This window comes from Anser cygnoides, chromosome 2 (genome assembly GCF_040182565.1).
Source record: "Anser cygnoides isolate HZ-2024a breed goose chromosome 2, Taihu_goose_T2T_genome, whole genome shotgun sequence".
NCBI classification, from domain to species: domain Eukaryota; kingdom Metazoa; phylum Chordata; class Aves; order Anseriformes; family Anatidae; genus Anser; species Anser cygnoides.
This window is the reverse complement of record NC_089874.1, coordinates 31,750,034-31,770,650: the sequence shown is the minus strand read 5'-3', so window position 1 is coordinate 31,770,650 and position 20,617 is coordinate 31,750,034. Positions and strand designations below refer to the sequence as shown.

At 43.4% G+C, this 20,617-nt stretch overlaps 1 protein-coding gene and 1 long non-coding RNA gene across 6 annotated transcripts in view; one reads left to right on the top strand and one right to left on the bottom strand.

Moving 5' to 3' along the window:
- The window catches only part of TSPAN13 (tetraspanin 13), an 18,819-nt gene extending 15,175 nt beyond the window's left edge, over positions 1-3,644 (bottom strand). The window contains exon 1 of one of the 2 annotated variants that reach the window (XM_048068405.2): positions 3,485-3,644. In XM_048068405.2, the coding sequence (XP_047924362.1) occupies positions 3,485-3,547 (63 nt within the window). In that variant the 5' untranslated portion in view covers positions 3,548-3,644. Of the gene's footprint in view, positions 1-2,818; positions 2,836-3,484 lie in introns of those variants that run through there. The other variant, XM_066991793.1, reaches the window with a different exon arrangement.
- LOC106030167 (uncharacterized) lies at positions 3,601-20,617 on the top strand. Of its 4 annotated transcripts, none has more exons than XR_010829154.1 (6): positions 3,601-3,700; positions 4,150-10,272; positions 13,241-13,309; positions 16,105-16,189; positions 19,013-20,131; positions 20,437-20,617. It is a non-coding gene; the product is annotated as an uncharacterized lncRNA (long non-coding RNA). The 4 variants fall into 4 exon arrangements; XR_010829156.1 differs by having other exon boundaries at positions 19,013-19,142; positions 19,932-20,607; XR_010829153.1 differs by having other exon boundaries at positions 19,013-20,607.

The following is a 20,617-nucleotide window of genomic DNA, read 5'->3' as shown; positions in this document are numbered from 1 at the left end:
AGATAGAGCAGCCCAACAGACAGGCAGGTGCTGCAGCAAACTTAACCCGCGCGCTTGTACACAGACTGGAGAGCGTCAGGCACAGCAAACAGCAGGCTATTTGCTGCTTACTTCTCGTAGCAGAAAGACTTACTCGAACCAAAAGGGAATTGAGCTCAGGGATCACAGGTTCCTCTACCACCGTGAAAGAAATTGCTTTGTAGGACAGGAATTGGGTTTCTCTGATTACTGGCTGCTAATACCTGGGTCTGCATAACCACTGTAGCGGCCAGGAAATTACCAGAAAGCACAAGCAACAGCTGCATTCCCCTTCCCTATGACAACCCAAATGTTTACCCTGCCTCTGACACCAGCTCTCCTCTATGCAGAGAGGACGTGGAGCCTGCAGACTTCCTGCGGGACGCAAGGTGCTCTCCCCTCTGCACTGGGAACTGTGCAACTCCCACAAGCATTATTACAAGCCCCACCATGCCAAACACTTGCTGCCCAAATCTGGGATTTTCTGTCCTCATCTTTGCATATATTTACATAATACAGGGAAAGCAATTTTGACAAAGGTGGCAGACAGCACAAATGCAGTAATTACACTTTCAGTGATTACTGCACCCGGAGAACAGGCAGCAATAGGCAAAGATGAAAAAAAACAAAAACTTTCAAGTACAATACTTTGCATAGCGATGCAAAGAACAGGGAGGGCACTGAACAGGCAGTCTAGAAACAAGTTCAGAGAGCAAAGCACTATAAGAAGTAGATGATTTTGATAAGGTACTTTCTAGTATTATGAGGAAACATGGATGCTCTTATGGCATGAACCCTGTAGTACTAAAAAAAAATACTTTTAATGGTAATGTTCTACTTTAAAATCAAACAGCCACTCTATGGGTAAGAAAAACTGAACGCCTGCTCATCAAAACAAAGGCAAGATGTTTACATACTGACAACAAACAGTTAATGTTTGGTGCTGCAGGAATAACTAAGTAGCTGCTCAGGTGATTAAAAACAGCACATACCATCCAAATGAAATGTATTTTTTTCCTTTAATTTAAATACATTTAATGTTGCGTCCCAGCCACCATTTCAATCTTTCATCACTAGCCAGGACTTGGGAATTTCCCTTTCCTTTCTGAGAATCTGATCTGAAATAAGATATCAACTGTTCAGCCTTCAACAGAATTACTCAAGACTTCCTTGAAAGGAACACTGTCTACCTAAGGAAATCCTTGTCTGATTCAAGTGAGCAAATACCGGTGAGGCCAGCAACTAGGGTTCTCTCATACCTGGACGATTAGAAATCTGTAGTTACAATGCATCCTTGAATCTAGCTGAACTCCACGGACAGCCCTTTTAAACAGTTTATATTGGTCTGACACTCACAGGAAAACATAAACATGATTGACTAAGACAAAATTGGTCAGATACCCAAAGCTAGAACTTTAAAAATTCTTGTATGCAGACAGTTCTTCCATGTAAAACTTTATTCTAGCAATACATTTCATTTTATACATACTAAGTCAACAGTCTCAATTATTTTTCTCTACCTTTCCTATACCCATAAGGAACCATACTGAAGTCAGCAAGACTCAACATAGATGCCAGAATTACACACAAAAGATAAGTTTTAAAATAGAATCTGTGCCTAAGGACATTAATTCAGTCCAGAGAAAAACCAAAACACATCAGCAAATATCACCTGAAAAGAATGGTAAGCGAGCAATTAGGTCAGTTTCTGGTTTCTTACCTTAAGCCAGTAACTGATTTATTACTGCCAGGATATGTATTTTTCTTGGTATACAAGAAAACAATAGTAAAACAAGACAGCAAGCTCCAATATCCTACTTTGTTGTTTTGAAATTCAAGATATTCTAGAAGTGCTTAAAAAAAAAAGATTAATACAAACTGTAACTCCCCCAAGCACGTGATAACAGACACATTGATGTAGCTGAATGTTCAAGCGTTACCTAACTGAGCTTCTCTCCCCCCACTACTCCTCTCACCAATTCTTGCTGTGAATTACTGTTGCTTAAAAAGGTGAAGTTCATTCTCTGGTGGTCTTCCATGTGTTTTTCCAGTTTGGAGAAGAGAAGCCTGTAATTCATTGTGCTGTTACAACCCAACTGTTGCGTTGTCAGGTTTGTGTCTAACCCAGGAACAGGGAAACCTGCACATTTTGCAACATCAACTCCACCGGGCCAACTAAACCTTGTATGATTTTTCTGCAACTCAGAATTGAGAAGTGTTAGTCTTGTAATTTGCCGCTCGTTAATCGGCGACACGAACAATAACAGGTGGATATCCCAGTTACTGTAATTTAAAGTCACCCCTTCCTCTCAGCAAAAGCATATGCTATGCACAGGTGAGACGGATGAATACCAAGTGACGCCCACAAAGTAAATTCCACTCAGAGACATCAGAGCAAGATTCAGGTCACAGGTACATTGCACAGGTGTTACAAATGGTACCACAGAAGTCTCGGAGATCAACCCACCCCTTCTGAGGCTAAATATGCTCAGAAGTCCTGCCGGACCCCTTAGATCTGGTTACTGTTTGCCTGTCAGAATGAGCAATGAGATGTCCAGGAAAAACACGCACTGTCCATCTGACACCGGAATGAGATTTGTGTATGTATGTTATGTTAGAAAGACCCACATTTCTCTCACCCTTCTGTCATACAAGAAATAAATAAATATATATGTATTGCTTTACATCTTGGTTTACTTAAAAGAGAAATCAGGGTGGAGCACTCCCAAGTTACCTTCACCTTGGTCTACGTACACGAAGGTTACCTCTAACTACAGATGCCAAAGCAGACGATGCCTACCTGCTCTGTTGGCTGGGGCTAACGCGGGCAAGGCACGGTGCCGCAGGGCTCCCATGCGACTTTCTAGGGTCACCCGCTGCTCCAACCGCAACGATAAGCGACAGCCCTGCCTTCAGCAGAGGCACCCCTACACCCACTGACGCCCTGTCGCGGGGCTTGCAGCCCGACCTAATTAGCCACCGGTGATGGGAAGGGTTTGGCGGGTGAGCAGCGTCGGACCCGCCTGCCCCCTGCCTTCCCCCCGGCGGGGGCTCGGCCAGCACCGCCAGCGAGGCACCGGCCAGCAGCTCGCCGCCGCGGGCACACGCCGCCGGGGGCAGCCATTACGCGCAGCCCTGCTCCCGGCGCTGGCTCATGCGAGCGTGGGTAAGGAGGAGAAGAAAAAAAACCCCACACCCCAACCCGCAATGTTACTGCTCTCTATGGAACGCCGGCCCCCAGGCTTACCGAAACAAGAGCAGGTGCCCGCCCCAGGGCAGGACCCCCCCACAGGGCAGTTACTCACCCTAACGCACGCCGCCCCCCTCCCTCCAGCCGTGCCCCCTCTCCCTTCTCGGGGGCAGCGGAACCCAACGGGGGGTACCGGGACCCGCCCCCCCCCTCACACACAAACACCGCAGGGCTCTCCGTCGCCCTCCCCGCCAAACCCGAAGCCCCGCGCCGCACCGTGTAGAGCAGGTTGAGGGCGCAGAGGCAGTTCTTGGAGCAGGCGAAGCCCCCGCACACCATGGCGCTGGTACCGGTACCGCTGCCGGCGCGGTGCGGTGCGGCCCGGCTCGCGGGAGCTGCGCCGCGGGGAGGCCGCGCCGCCCCCGCCCCCGCCCCCGCCCCGCCGCCAGCAGGTGAGCGGCGCCCGCTGATTGGCCGGGCCCCGGCGCAAAGGTAAAAATATGCAAACGAGGGGCGCGGAGGGGATGGCGGTGGCGCCGGCCGCCCCCTGAGGAGCGCGGGGTGCTCGGGGCTCGGCCCCCGCCGACCTCCCCCGGGGCGGCCCCTTGTCGCGTCTGGGGCCTGGCCCGGGGATGCGGGGGGAACGGCAGCGCTGGGCGTTACCCGGCGTGGGGGGTCGGCACCGCCTCGGCCATCTTGGTGTGCTGCCGCCTGCGGCCTCCCTCCCCCCTCCCCTGGTAGCGCGGGTGTGTGATCGATAACCTATCCTCTGGGTAATCAAAAGGAGACGTTCAAGGGGTTATTTTTCTGGGGTACTTGGAGTACTGTTAAGCTTTACTCTCCTACAAGCTCACATCAGCATGTTTCCTTAGTGTGAGAGTTAAATATTGTTACTTACGGGCAGCCACACGAAATAACCCATCTCTACCGTTTCCCAACAGCCTTACCAAATTTCTGATGCTGGTTTTGGTTGACTGAAGCACTGCCCCAGTTCACCAGTACTCCCCAGAACCCCATCTTCAGACCCTGCGGAGTAATGCCATGCAATAAACACAACAGGCCCCATAACTGCAAGCTACTTCAGGGTGCGCACGCGTTGCAGGATTAGTGTCCAAAACGTTTTCTTATCTTTTCACTGGGCTTCACAAAGAGACAAGATTCCTCCACCACTATCACTTGCGGTGTTTGCTATCGCATGTAGCACTGCGGTTTTATTGCAGCAAAGTTTGGTGCCAGAGAAAAAGTTGCCGGCGATGGTCAGTTCCCGGTTAGCAGAGGAAGCTGCATCTACTTTCTGACGAATTCACGACAATTCTTAATAGGAACTTGTCATCAAAGCAATTTAAGAAGGAAATTCCAAAAACGTTTTGTTTTATGTAATTTGGCTGGCCTCTGTCTGCTAAGGAAAGCCACAGCCGGCTAGTAATTCCTGCCAGCAGTGAGACAGAAAGAGGCCAAACAACAGCAGGCTTTGTCTTTCCTGGGCTGTCACTCAGATCTCTTTTTTTTTTAACATCTTTTTCCTATGCTCTTTGATGTTTTGCCCGACTTCTGCAATTAAACATAACGCTTTTTTTTTTTCCTCATGCAGTAATGAAGACTCATAGTTTTTTACTGATGTACGTCTACCTCTCAGCTGCTAGCCAGGCAACAAATTAAAATTCTCCAATACTCCTGACCACAAATTAGATCTGAATGCTCAACAGCTGCTAAAGCTTTTTGTTTGTTTGTTTCCCAAGTTGACAGACACAGACTATCCCTGCTGCTGGAGCTCTGTGAAGTGGCCGGATGAGTGAAAAATATGTTGTGGGTTTTTGTTGTTGTTGCTTTTTTTTTCCTCTTGCTAATTAAGCTGGCTTGATATTGTAGCTAATTTGGCCTATTGCTATTGGGAACACAGATTTACTGACTTGAGCTTCTGGGTTTATTGGGCCCTTCTTCTGAACTTTTGGGCCCGGATCTGGCAGAGCGTAAGCCCAGTATAAAGTCACTTGCTTCAATGCAGTTTTACCAGCTGCTTTTAATTTTGTTGTGAAGAGCAGTTTCAGAAATTGTTTGTTGTCCTCTCAATAGGAAATAGTATCTTGAATGTGTACGCTTTCCTGAATGTAAGAAGCCATTAGCCTATCAAATGTTTTGTTGGATTTTGTTGCAAATTCTCACTTATTAAGTTACCGTACCATTGTTCCTTTTGTTATAGTGCTGAATTATTCAATATTATCACCCACTGCCCTTCTTGTAAGAAGATCTCTTTCCCTATTAATTATTAAAAGGTGTGCCTCCACTTTCTTAATCAATGCCAGTATTTCATATTAAAGGACACAGCTCCTACAGTCCTACCTAGTACAGGATTACTTCTTCAGATTCGAGTGGGCATCCAACCATATCCACTGCAACTTGGTTTGTCCCCACCTCAGACAATGATAAACTCTGTGGGGCACAGTTCAGCTTGGATAGATAATCAGAGGGTTCAATTAAGTAAATAGAGCTATGACAAATGCAGCTGGGGTTTAGGGCTTTTCTCTCCCACACCTCTGATTCTGTTCACAAGTTACAGTAGGATCTTGGAATAATATTGTTTTGATTTAATACAAAACTTGCTGTTACAGCACTGAGCCGCATGACTGCTCTAATTTCTGGTAGTGGCCAGAAGTACATCTGTGCTCCTGTTCCTATCGGGCTGAAGAACTTGTATCAGATTCTGGTTCTGGCTAGAACTAAATTGTCTTTTTTTTTTTTTTCTCTAGTGGATTATTTCAAATTGTCAGTTACAACAAGGCGCTTTTGTAGTTGGAGATGAATCTTTCCTTCTCTGTAGGAAAAGCATAGAGAGTGTTTACTTGATTTTATTTTTTTTTTAAGCTTAGGTATTTAAACAGCTGGTCCAAGTGAGAATCCTAAGTATGTCTCTTCACCCTTTGTCTCTGTAGGGGACAAATTCTGCACTCCCATCTGTGACATTAATCCAGAGCTGCCAGACATAACCAAGAGCAGAATATGACTTTTCCTGTTCTTCCCCCACTTTTTCTGATGCCTGGTCTCCGCTTCCTTGCACACTCTTTGTTCTCCTGCCCTTTTTTCTTGCCTTTCAATGGCACTGCTGGCAACAGGAGGAGCTACAAACAGTGTGAATTAGTTGTTCTTCCATGGGAAACTGCGACGGGGGGAGAGAACACTGGGCACTTGTGCTGCTGCTGGGGCAGCCCTGACGGACTGGGCGAAAGGAAGCGCTCCTGGAGGGAGAGAGGGGAGTGAAAATGCAGAGCTGCTGGGGCTCGCTGCCAGCGTGCTTCTAGCAACTCAACAGAGCTTCAAGCAGAGACACTTTGGTTGTTCGCTGTTCATTTCCATGTAGACTGGTAATTTCAAGGAGGTTTTCTGCATGGGGCCTCCTGTGAAAGCACTCACAATGCAAACTGAGCATTCGGGCAAAATCTCTTCTGTTTCAATAGGCTGCAATCCCACATTATTGTTGCTGTTTTATTTTACTTATTATGTGCCTGAAATCTAAAGGTCTGTGTCACTCCTGAGTACAAATTTGAAATGTGGAGGTGCAAGTGTATACTAGGTAGTCTTGAAGTGTATACCATTGGCTTAAAATTACGACACTGTGACACTTGATCTTGCTCTGTACTAGTACAGAGTACCTAAAACATTGTAAGCGAAACATTGTTTGCAGAAATTGATTTTTATCGCTTTATTTTTCCCATGTTTACAATGTGCGGTTGACAGCACCCTGAGCAGTTTCTTTCACTCTTTGTCTCGCAGTCATTTTTCTTCCCTTGTTATTTGTATAAAGTCTCTCAAGCACATCAAAATCAGGGAGGGGAAAAGCTGGGGTAAAGCAAGCCAGGTGTTTTCCAGAGCTGGAATGCCACATGCAGGATTTGTACTTTGTAATTAGTATCAGTTAGTCTTTACTTCGACTTTTTCTCCTTCAATGTGTAAACAAAATACTTGTAAAAGTAGGAAAAAATACAGGTAGTGGGTCTAAATGATATGAACTGAGTTGCAAGACAATCAGGCTTGTTCAAAACTTGCTGATTCCATGAGAATTTGTAAGAAATTTGAAACGCACCTTGCACAATTTTCTTCTCTGCCTGCTTGTCTTGGTATTTCTGCTTGTTTTGTTGTGTGTTTTTTGGTTGGTTCTGTGTGTGTGTGTGTGTTTTCTTGGAATTTGTTTTTTGTTCATTTGTTTTTAAGTCTAGCATCAGGCTTTTTGTTTCCTTTAAGGCACTATAGGAAAACTCCAAATGATAGTCTTACAAACAATAATGTCGTACTTGTCACTATGATGATGCAGCAGGTAGAGAATTTCTCATTTTTCTTTTATATATGCAAAAAGGTCCCATAGGATTGTTTTTAAAGCTTACTGCATCAGCCCAAAATAACAAGCCAAGCATCTACAGTCTAAGTTTTGTTTAAAATATTTATTGCACACAGTTGGCATTTTTTAATGTTAGTGTTGAGGCGCATAGTGAATATGAACAAGGGGACAGGGTCTCGGCTAGCTTGTCGTGGAGTATATAAAAGGCTCAAACTACCTTGGCACCTGACCACTAAAGCACATCCCTGTGCTTGGCCCCGAAGTGTGTCTGAAGTTTGCTGATAGCTCCAGGGTCTGTGCTACAGTCAGCAAAGTCTGTAAATCAAAATGACATTTACAATCTGTGTACAATCAACTGCATCTCTCCATGGAAAGTGGAGGTTCCTGTATCGAGCCATTTATTGTCACTAAAAAAAGGAAGTCTGAGTCATCTTGGTCACCTGAACCACCTCAATTATTCTGCCAGGTCAATTAGTCACCCTGATTACCAGTAAAGCAGCAGGAAGAATATATGGAGTCAATAAAGGGTACACTTAAAACCTTGTCTGCAGCAATATTTTTTAAGAGCTAAATTCAGTGCAAATGTCCAGCGGCCGTGCTCCAGCTATTTACTGTATTGTTTGTCATGAACTCACTGTGCCATGGTAAGTATTTGCCCACAGAAGTGAATTTCTCTCCACTTCCTGGAACAAAATGGGTTTACCAGCAACACTATTGTGCATGTGCCATTCCACCCCCGGCCTTAAGGAAGCCCTTTCTGGCACCAGGCACTGAAGACAGCATAGGCAAGGCGTATCTGTCTGTTCAGGGATTGTATGGCCATCGTATGGGTGCAGGCATAGGCGCACAAGGTGTTGGAACGGTGCTTTATGCTGATGATCATTGTGAGCCAGATGCAAAGGAGGCTCAATTCTGGCGTATAGAATAAACTTGCCTGTGGTGTATGGGATGAAACTTCTCTGTAGAGAAGAAAAAATGTACAAAACTCTTTGGGACTTTTATTTATTTTTAGTGAGTAGAACATTGTAAATGAAAAAAAGGGAAATTAGGACAGGAAAACATGCCATTTAAGTACAGAGGCTAGAGCAACCCACAGCCAGGTCTGAAAATAGCTCCTTCAAAAGCACAAAGATGTAGCAAATTGTCAGTTTAATAATTCTGACAAGCGGTTAAAAGTGACTAATGATTAAAGAACAATTCATTCATCTTTACTTTTAGAATGATAAATGCTGGATGTATTCTTTAAGAAACTTTCTGACCAAAATCAAAATGGCATAAAGCTCTTGAGTTAAGCCTGGAAAATTAAATCACTGTTAGAAAGCTACTTAGAATGGAGTCTCTTTTCAAGCAAAAACAGCTACAGGCAACTGTGAAGCCATTGTTCAGGACTGAGTCTTTCTTTAAAATCCCATGATCCACCGTGCAGTGGGTGAAAATAACATTTGAGTGTAACAATAGCATGTCTAGTAGTTAATTCAGTTGATACCCATTTCATTTGAATTGTCCCATGAACAGTGCTTTCCAGACAAAAGATAGACTTGGTGAAGTTTGTCCCTGTTACATTTATAGGCAGGTGAGAGGGGAAGGAGAAAAAAAAAAAAAAAGGAAAAAAAAAAACCACCAGGACATTGATTTTAAAAACATTATTTTTTGTATTTCAGAGGTCAACCTTCTAAAAATATTTAAAAAGGCAAATAATGGTTTCATAGGATTAAAAGCTAGTTCTTGGGATTTTCTGAAGCTCTTATTATAATTGTAAGATTTGCCTTTCAGCATTATTTAAAATCCATTCTGAATTAAGCTGATAGGGGATTAGGATAAGGAGAGTTTGTTGTATCTAATGTATTAAAGAAACAAGTAACTAGAGGCTGAAAATAGCAGAATAGTGGTACATTGAACAGTAACACATCAAAGGCTTGACACAAAGCCTCTTCCTTCTGTTTAAGGTAAATATTCAGCGATGCTGGAATGGGCTGATTTTAGCTAAGTCTGAAAGAGAAAAAGACAGACTTCTAGATCCAGGCAGCTGAGTGGGCTAATATTTCCTGCAGCCAAATTGAAATATATTTGGGGCATTAAGTATAAGGCATTTGTGTGTCTCTATAGAGACAGACCTGCAGCATAGATTGCCTTTTGGAGACAATATTCATTATATATACTCTGTTCTACCAGGAGGTGGGTGGATCATTCATATCAGTGCAGTGTGCTGGCACCTGATCCACTGTCACATTCTCTTCTTCAGGTCTGAGATAAAACCAGCAAACTTCAACGTTCGATATAAGACAATAACTCCCAGATTAACAAGGTGTGTTAATGCCTGGGAACTAACAGCAGAGAGGAAGCAGCGGGGAGAATCAATAGTTTTAAAATTAAGTGAAGTTTTTATAGGTCTTCTGTCCGCTGCGGGTTCTTGTTATCATCACCTCCCAAAGGTTACTGCTTGATCAGGTTCAGGTGGAAACCATCACCACTTGGTTTCCATTTGAAGGGAAAATGGATACCATCCATTGAGTGCTTTCCCAGGTGATTCCCTGGAAGCATTCCAAGAAATCTTGAAGTAATCAGGCATCACATGCTAAGAAGCAGAAATCTAAAATGTTTACGAGTATGTAGAAGAACAGTAGAGCAAGGCCTGAGCATAAGACCTTGTCCTACGCGAGTGGAAGGATGGGGAGAAAAGCTTTACATCACCAAGGAAAAATCAAGCACCAAGCTTCTGATGTAAGCTGCTTAGGTAAGTGCTTGTCATTAGGTGTGCCTATTGACTGTGTCACTGTTGGTGCTGGGCATGTGAGCTTTCTGGTGAGTCATGTGCCTGGAAAAAAAAAAAAAAAGGAAAAGGAAAATATGGGATCTAACCTTCAGCTTGAAGTAGGGCTAACTCCTACGGTGAAACAGATTGCTCAGGGCCACGTCCAGTCAAATCTTGGAACATCTCCAACTATGGGGCTTCCACAACCTGGTAGGGCAGCTTGTTCCTGTCCTTGAGTACTCTCAATGAAAGCTTTTCCATTATCAGAATTAACTTTGTTGCAGCGTGTGCCATTGCCTTGTTCTTTTGCTGTGTCACTGTCAGAAGAGTTTGGTTCCAGCTTTGCTCTAATTCCATTTAGAGAGTGGAAGACTGCACTCAGCCTCCTTTTATCTAGGTTAAATAAGCCTCTCCTCGTACATTACACAGTTCAGCCCTCTAGCTGTTCTGGTGGCCCTCTGGACTCTCCCCAGTTTGTCAGTAACTTTCTTGAACTCGGGAGCCAAACCCAAGAAGTGGTATTAGAGGTGTGCTGGGTAAAGAAGAGTAATCCATTCTTCCCACCCGCTGGCGATGCTTTTAATACAGCCCCACCGGTGGTCAGCTGTTTTTGCCACAGGAGCACACTGCTGGCCCACGTTCAGCTTGTCCACCAGTTCCATGGGTCCTTTTCTACTGAGCTGCTCCCCTTCATGTTACCCTTCACCAGGGACCCCAAATACCAAAGGTGAGAGTCCTGTTCTGCCTATTATTCTACCTGTGGCATGAGGTTATGGCTGTGGGATTTAGTCCTTTACATTTCAGCAGTATGTGTGAAGACTACACAGTTAGCTCAGGGAGCAAGGCAGTCTTTTACATGCCTGTGCTGCTAGGGACTGGATGCAGTGACCCGTGTGATCCCAACAGGTCCTTTCTTTTCACTTAGCACATCAAGCCACTGCACTTAAAGGTTATCTTTCTTCATAATTCAAAAATTATGGCATACTGTGTTGCAAAACTGTATGAAATTGTGGCACCAGCCTTCTCTAGGCCAGTCACAAGTTAAAAGTGTAGATCAAAAAAGAAATCGAATATTTATTCTCAGAAATGCATGCTTTCAGTTTAAGAAAAAAAAAATGTTGCACTTCAGCTTCACCTCATTCTTTCAGCTGGTCTGTGTTGTACATACTCCAGATAAGCAAGTTCATTCCAAAACACACCCAGCTGATTTTTTCTTTCTCAAGGGCATGAGTTGCAAGTGAATGTATTTTTCCCTAGCACTATACCATTTGCTTAATGATTACCAGTAAATAAATACTTTTTTTTTTCCCCCTTTATTCAGGGCCACAGAAAGCTGAGAAGTATTAGAAAAGGCAAGGTAGACAGAATGCGTGGGAAGGTGTCTTATTCACCAGCCCTAAGTACATATTGTATATATGTGTAATATGCTCACCCTGCTCCATGAGCTTGGCTTATCTGTAGTAAAGTTAGCTGCTGCAGTCCTGTGGTGATGTGAGAATTTTTCAGAAACAACTTAGTTTTGAACAAAGTCTTGAAAATAAGAACAGTAAATGGTTCAAAATTCAGAAGATAAATCTAAAGAACCCAATTTCTTTCATAATATCATAGTCTTATAGTGTCATAACTGAGACACCTGACATACATTTTGAAGCAGTTGGTAAGTAATAATACTCTGTGCCCCTAGCAATTCATCTTTCTTTAAAATCTCTCTTTAATAGAGCAGAGTAGCTTCTTTTCTTGCAAAGAGGAGACCTACAGCCATGAGCTGCCAGTAATGCGAATGCAATACTTTTTAGTGTGTGTAAAGAACATAAAGAAAAAGCCATGGCTGTTTCCTCTTGTTAGCAATCTGCCACTGCCAGCCAGTTCTGCTTAATATCCACCATCATCTGTGCGCAAGCTGGGAAGCAGTTTCACCATTTGGTCTTTTCCCTTGAAAGCAGTGAACGAATATCTAACCCTCCTCCAATATGTAAAGTAACTTGAGTGCTCAGGAACACGTTCATCTGGTAGCACAGCTCTTCTCAGTGGTCTTTTTGCAAGCAGATGATGCCGATAGTGCAGCAGGTGCCTAGAAACTATCGAAGATGAAACAGCCCTTGTCACAGTTTGTTACTTGGAGTGTCAGGTGAAATCTAGAGTTTGAGGATGAAACCACAAAGTCTTTCACTTACTCTGAACTTATTTCTTGCTGTTGAGATATCCATCCAGCCCCTGTACAGCAGAAAATATATCACCGTGACAATCAGTCTGTTTGTGTGGAGAGCGCTGCTGACTTTAAGCTAGTTAAGCAGTATGTAGGCTTAGACTTAGCTTCATATTTTATCCTTCAGGTTAGCTGCTTATCAAGTCCTCTATCAGTCTTCTATCTAAGGCTTTCTGCTAAGGCTATCAGTACCAAACATCTGGGTTAGGGATGTTAATGTAAGCTGACAGTCAGGTACTGATATTTGCAGTAAGTAATTAATCCCTTAAGCACAAAGGAATTTTCTGACAGTTAAATTTGCTTATTACAATTTCCCTAAAAGAATGATAAAGTTGATAGGACATGGCTTATCTTTCACCAAAATTTCTTCTCAGAGTCCCAAGACTCTCCTCTTTTTGCTGTCTGGATTGCCAGCCTGCATGACACGTCATTCCCACATTAGGGTTCACCCCTTTGAAGCTGTGGTTTTCACGTGCTAGTCAGCACTAGGCAACACAGCAATCAGTCAATATGGATTTATATGAATCAGCCAGGCGTTACGGCTTTTCTCCCTATGCAGTTACTTTTTTCTATGCAGTTTACAAAGAAGCATGCCCTGTTAGTATGGCAATACGGCCTTCATTTAATTATGTGCCTTCACATGGGTAAAGAACCCTTATGCAAGGGAGTAAGAGGGGCCAGCAGCAAGGGATGAAGGAAGAACACAGAGGGTTTAATGCTGTTACATTTTTTTTTTCTTTTAAGAAAATGAATGACAATCACAAACTGAGAGAAAATTTGCAGTGACTGTGCTTTACAGAAAGTACACCGAATGTAAGTATAAAGGCAAATCTAAACTTAATTAGTACTGGAGAGAATTTTAAATGGTGGTGGATTTTGAACTTAAAGTAATTAACTTATTTCTCAGGATGAGCTGGAAGGCATTTTTTGACTGTTGACCACTGTGTCAACTGTGGTTTTTTTCCACTTTCTGTGCTCGAGTGAGAGATGTCAGCTCAGGAAGGCGCCAGCCTGCCACCACAGGAGTGGTTTTTCCTCCAGACGTGTATGGAAGCTTGTCTTACAGCACAAATTTCCTAGAGCAGCTGCAATCATGGCAGCTAACAGTATACTTAGTGCTGCTTGCCTTGCTGATTGTGCTGAGAGACACAGCAGCCGACACAGCCGCGATAACTCTGATGCTCCCAAAAAGCAAGGCCATTTCAGCAGTAGCAAGTCATATGAACTTTTTAGAGTGCCCAGTCTTAAGAGAATATGATACACTTAACATAAAGAGCTCTTAAAGTCTGCTTTTCCCCGGGAAATATTCTTCATGTAATCTAGGCAAAGCAAGCAATCAGTCACATTAGGAGCACACGGGCCTGGAGCACTGGCTGCCTGAGTGCACTGCAGTGCTTCTTTGCAGGCATTCAGTGGGATTGCTGACATGAGTGGTCATAGATATTATGAGTGCTCTTAGCTATTACAAGTGATGTTAAAATAGAAGTGGATTAACAAAAGTCAGGTAGGCCTTATGGCCTTCTGCATGTTAACAGCAGGTCAAGGTTTGTTTGCAGTCTCAGTTCTGACTCTTGGTGGTACGATGTTCAGGCTGGAAACGAGGAGACATTTATTCTCAGAAAGAGTGATCAGGCATTGGGACGGGTTGCCCAGGGAGGTGGTGGAGTCACCGTCCCTGGCAGTGTTCAAGGAAAGGTTGGACCTGGTGCTTAGGGACATGGTTCAGTGGGTGACATTAGTACTAGGGTGATGGTTGGACCAGATGATCTTGGAAGTCTTTTCCAACCCTAATAATTCTATGATTCTATGTTTGTCTCTGAGATAACCAGCAGGAGTGGACTTCAGGTGTCTTTCCTCTGCTTCTCAGTGCTGTACCTGTGCAGGGGCTGAAAGTCCACCTCTTCATCCCAGAAGTTTCTGTTGTCATAATTCATGCAGTACTTCCAGGTATCTTCTTGTCTGCCTCTAGTGTCATCTCCACCTCTGAGACAAAGGACAAGAAGTCATGGGTCTGACAGAACAGAGTAGAAGATGCCTCAAAAGTACAGGATTTACCCCAAATACTAGGTAAATCCTTGACTATGGTGGCTGCTAGGACTGTTCTTTCAGATTGAATGCTTGTTTTGTTTGACATCCCCTGTGCACACGCCCTGCACTAACCAAATAAAGCAGACACTTATGCAATAGGAGAACAGAGCGCATTCATTTGATATATTTTGCTGCTTAAGAAAGATGCGTTTCTGCACACTACAGGCTAGCACAGCAGTGAAAGATGGCTGGTGAACAGTGGGGTCAGTAACATAATTAAACGTTCAATGCCTTTCTAGAACTGGAAGCTTCTGCTTCTGACACCTTCATCTTGGGGGAATATATGGTTTTCCATCATTTCCATTTTATGTGGTGGAATGAGAACCTGTGAGAATTCCAAAATATCTCTGTGTTTCTGATAGTGAGTTTTGCGAGAACAACTAGCATGAATTTCATCAAGAAAAGAAAATTTCAGTTTAAATGTCATCTACAGCATAATTCAGACCCTCCCACTGATGCAGGACTTCACCTGGAAGGTTGTTGCTCTGCTGTTGCTCTCTCATTTATGTCTGTAGAAGCCAAATGCTTTTGTGCTTTTCTGTGAGTTTACTTTTAGGTTCCAGTCTACGTTACTAAGTTTTCCCTACTGGATTCTTCACTTGAGATGGGATGAAGCTGTACTTTTTCTTCCTCTCTGACTATTAGTATTCCCAAGAAGACTGCACTTATCCTCTGTGCCTTTTTCATATTAAAAATTCAGGGTTGCTTTGCAACATCAGCACCACCATGTGTTCCTCTTTGGTCAGTAGTCTGAAAGCTGTAACTGGAGACGGACCTCTCCCAGACCCTGTGGAAACCATTTGGAGTCTAGGATTGTGAGAACCAGTTGCTTTAGCACTTTTTTAGTAGATAAATTCATATACATTTGATTTATCCACGTTAATTTTTCATGCCTACATCTGATTCTTGCATGTCAGGTATCCTGTTCAAGTTTTGGAAGGTACAAAGGTGATTTTGCACACAGGCAGAGCATAAACCAGTGGCCATTTGCTTTTCTAGTCCTTGAAGGAGGGATTGTGTTATTTAGGCTTAAATAAATCATCCAGCTGTGTGCCTGTGTCTTTTGAGGTGCGTTTTGCCCTTAGAATTCTTCAGCTAATGGAGCACCATCGGCTGCTGTTTCAGGAAGGCTTCTTTAAAGAAAAAAGATTACATAAACATAACTATAGTGATATATATGGTACATAAATCACTTAACTATAACTAGCTGTTGCAAAAATAATAAAACTAACCACATAAAGATAAGAAAACATGTAAAGGAAACTGAATCTGAATATGCATAAAATGAAGTTGAAAGCCAAAATAAAAGGGAAGAAATGGAGATAAAGCAATCTCTGTCACTGTAACAGGATTCTGTGGTGTGACTGTAAGAGCAGCACATGAATATATATATATATGTGGTGCAGAAGTGACAGTATATGACCTTGATTTATGCAGTTATTCCAAATTCTCTGTCCAGGTGTTTGTGTCCCATACTCCTCTCGGGAATGGTACTGGATGCTCCTTCTCTCTCTTTGCAGCATTTCCAGGAGTTGAGTTTTCCCCTGCCAAAATACTGCCCTATTTGGGATCTCCAGAGGATGTATCCAAACAAATCTGACTGCTGTGAGTATTTTTGTGTTCGACACAGATTTTCCCAAGCAAGAGAAAAAGCGTGCCATCAGATGTGGGCCATGTGCTCAGCTTTCCCTGGGCCTGGCCAGGAGGCTGTGGGCACGGTGGAGGGGCACCATGGAGAGCCCAGAAAAACGTCCCTGCCCCAGCCCCTCTGATGGATCCCTCCCCTCCCCTTCCTGCCCCACATTCAGGACATGTTCATCTGGCTACAGGATGAGATACACTTTGATTTAAAATCAGACTTAATGATTTCTTGTGGAACAGCTTTCCATGTTCTGAGGTTACTAAATGTGCTAATGTCTGAAACTCAGAGCAAAATGCAGCAGGTAGGAATTCTGCAATAGCAAAAAGAAATATAACTCTGCTTCTGTTAACTCCAGAATTCTGCTGTCTCAATAAAACGACAGAAAAATGTTCAAAATACTCAAAGGAGGGGAAAATCTTCCAGGTCTGTTCACATGCTGCTCCCATATCATGGTGCAAGAGAAATTTCTAGTTGTGAAATTATAGCCTCACTGTGGGGCTCTTTCAGAAGACGTCTTTGCATTGGCATTGCACAAGGCTTGGACTCAAAGGTTAACATTGTCACGGGAAGGGACAGACTTGGTGCAGGGATGGGCACCCAGCCACGTGGTAAACACCATTTTGTTCCTGCCTGGTGTAGCGTTGTCTGTGACCCTTGAACAAAGGTGGAGAAGCCTGAATCTCCTATATTTGAATTTCTCTATGTTGTCAACACGGTAAAAGGGAGGGATTAACCTTTTATTCCACTGATTTGTCCTTCATATGCCACAAACTGTAAATTATGTCTCTTTCCTTGCAGATAGTCCCTTATAATTTCCTCCTGCCTGCTGACTTCCCCTTAGAATGTCCTTCTGTATCACAGATACCATCTATTTTCTCTCGGGTGGTCTCATTGATACAAATCTAACTAAATTTTCGAGCTGTTATTCTCAGTTGAGGTTTATTTTTTCAAGTCTGCTGCTTCTATTTTGGACCTAGAAAAGGACTGATGTACTTGAAAGCTTATTGATTTTTCTCCAGCTAGATGAGTGGGTGTCGCAACATAGGTCTGCCTATAAAACTAATTTTGGTCGTATCCTTGGATACATCAACAATACTATTTTGTTATTTCTTCTGGCATAATTTATGACTGCCAGCGTTATTCAAATACCCCAGCAATAGCTAGTAGTGAGGGAGAGAGTCGTGCTGGCCTGTCAGCAATGTTCCTAAACTTCATTGGGGAAAAATGAATAGAAAAATCTCAGGCAGTTGATGTACTGAAAGAGACTGCATCACAAATGCGTGTTATCGTTATGGAGTTGTGATGATGTAGTTATTTTTTATTCTGGGTCATTTCTTCTTATTATTATTCATATGTGTTCATAAATCAGAGAACATCAGAGAAATAAATCAGGTGATTATTTTTCCCTGTTAGTAGAGTCCCAGAGCAGCACAGCTTTGCACTGTCTTTGCAGTCCCATAGGGTGAATGGTGGGGGACAGTGTGGAGGCAAATACTCAAAGCCTTGTAACACCGGGCACAGAAGCGATGAGTGCGGGACTCGGTGGCAGTCATTAATGATGAACTGTTAAATGAGACACTTGGGTAGAGGCAACTGAGTTTCTGGCACCCAGCAGCCACGGCAGTGACAGACTCTAGTACCTAAATGCTGTGTCGGCCTACAGCTGTGCCACATTAGCAGTTTCAGCACAGGCCTCTTTCTTCTTGCTGACTGGGAGATGATGGCAGGTCGTGGGACAGACAGCAATGCCTCTCCAGCAGGTAGTGGACGTGTCCTACATGTCCTGTACGTCTGCAAAACAGAGCCATGGCTGTGGTCGTGCTCTGTGACCGCTGGGTGACCGCTGAGCCTGAGACATGCATCTCTCTTCCTCTGAGCTTACCTTCCCTGGTGGGAGAGGCAGGGGGGAAGCAGGCCCACGCTGTTCACTCTCCTGCGTGTCAGGATCACCTCAAAGCATTCCCGTGGCTCCTTCTGAAGGCACAGGAGTTTACCCAGGGCAGACCACTGACAATGTACGGTCCAGAAGCCAGCCTTATGCTCCTCCAGGAGCAGCTTTATGCCTTCTGACAGGCGGGAGAGCTCTCCAGTGCGGGGCCGAGCATCTGAAACCCTGCTAACACAGCCAGGCCTGCTGCGGGAGGAATCACGGCCCCCTGGAGATTCACTTTTTATCCTCCTCACACCTCTCATACCTGGGATATTTGCTGCAAATTCAAAAGATGTGGCTTTTTTTCCCCTTTTTTGAAAAGATAGTTATGCATTTTGTCTTTATTTTATTTTATTTTATTTTTTTCATAAGCAGCGCAGCTAAGCCAGTGTTGGAGGACTGGCTGTAATTAACCTGTGTGATGTTATTTGTGGTTCTTCTTGAGGAGGAAGGGCTGTTTTGCCTTCATCAGCCCATGAGCCTTATTTTAGACAATAAAAAGCCCCATTTTAATGTGCAAATGGGATTTTTGAAGGTAGTTACTTTTGTCCATGAACATGTCAGGAATGTAAAGCGAATCCTTCTGAGGTGTCCGAGAAATGTTATAATTTCCAGGTAAACTGAGCATCTCAGTAAAGGCACTTCTGAGCACACTCAGCTCTCCATTGTATGCCAGACAAAAGAACAACAGAATGGTTTGGGTTGGAAGGGACCTTAAAGATCATCTCGTGCAACCCTCCTGCCATTGGCAGGGACATCTCCCACTAGACCAGGTTGCTCAAATAAGCATGAGATGCTTGGTACTTTAAAGTCTTACCCGGGATTTGAGAGAACTTACTCTTATCTCTTCATACAGAACAGGAGACCTTCTGGATGGTGTTTTTCAAGACCCCCAAAAGAAGCGGTAGGAGGAGAAGCTTCTCCATTGCATCCAGAGGGCACCGTGTGTCCTGGCACCTGTGTTCCAAGGCATCCCTACATTACAAGTAAAGTTATTGACGAATTGTGTATCCTGAATTATGCTTGATGTAAGAATTGGTCTTTCAAGGGATTTCTAATCTGCGAACAATGCTTCAAAAACCAGGTGTTCTAAGTTTTCTACGCATTTTTATCAAAGTTGTTGAGTCAAGCTAATAATGCTCATAAAATATCTATGTATTTGGGAAGTATTTAAGTTACAAGCTGGCTTATTCATTTAGAAGCAGCTTATCTCATGGGCTGAAATTGTGTTCTAGTCAAAATATTCTGTATGTAATTATTTTCCTTTACACACATATATCGTATTAGGGCTATGCCTTTCTCCCTAGTGTACATGTTAAATGTTTGTGTTTTTTTTTTTAATAATTTTACATTTTATAAAATGTTTTATTTGTATATTGTTTAAAGATACTTAAATATAATGCATAAATACATTCAGAAATTTATATATTTAGCAACAAGATATTTTAAAATATTTATATAGAATATATAGTAAGCATTTTTAATAGTTAAATATTTTATTTATATTTCAAAGTAATGTTCAGAAAGTTTTTCATTTTCAAATGTGTTGATGGAAGCATTAATGGTCAGGGCCTTAATCAGAAGGAAGTGATTACTAGAGTTCAGTGGCTTTGTGTAGTTAAGTTTTTTAGAAAAAAGACTTACAGATTTAACTCAACAAAGAGAAAAGCTATAAAATAAATCTTTAATTTGTCAATTGGTAAATAAATTGCTAGAACTAATTATTGAGAACCACTTCTGTGAAGACATGTTAGCTCACACACAAAATCACCCAGGTATCCCACTCCCAAGCGTGGGAAGGGGCTGCGCCCTGGGTACCTGCACAGGGTCTCGCCAGCCTGGAGCTGCTGCCTCGGTGCTGGAGGAGCCCCTCCTCACTCCACCAGCCTGGAGCTGCCCCAGCGACAAGTCCAGGGACTTCTGCATCACTCATTTTGGCACAGGCTGCTGGGTTTGGGATGTGCTGGCCCAACAGGTAAGAGGGATCAGGTGAGGAAGGTCAGCACTGAGTGTCCTGGGAATAAATCTCTTATCAGCCAAAGCATAGCCAGGGGGGAAGCAGGACTGCTGCTGGAAGTGCTGCATGGAGTATCGGCTCATTGCTGTTTGGGGATGTGTAGAATTACAGGTCTTTGTGGGGTAGGAGCTTCCTTTGTTACAAGGCTGCAGTGCAATTGCATAGAAGCAGTAAGAAATAAAAACTGTATCAACACCTTTCAGGTCTCTAATGAGTGCTTTAACTGAGGAGGCCATAAAATCTAACTCATTTTTGCATCACAGGTACGATGCGATCCCTCTCCTGGAGAGCACTTGCATGCTAGAAGATTGGTTTAAAGCAATATAAATGGCTCTTAGTTAAAATCTCAGCTAAAACCTCAGCATGGTTTCTGAAGGGAGAGGCCAGGAGGGAGCAATCACCTTCAGTAATCCCACCTTCACCTTCAAATTCAATAATCCCCAT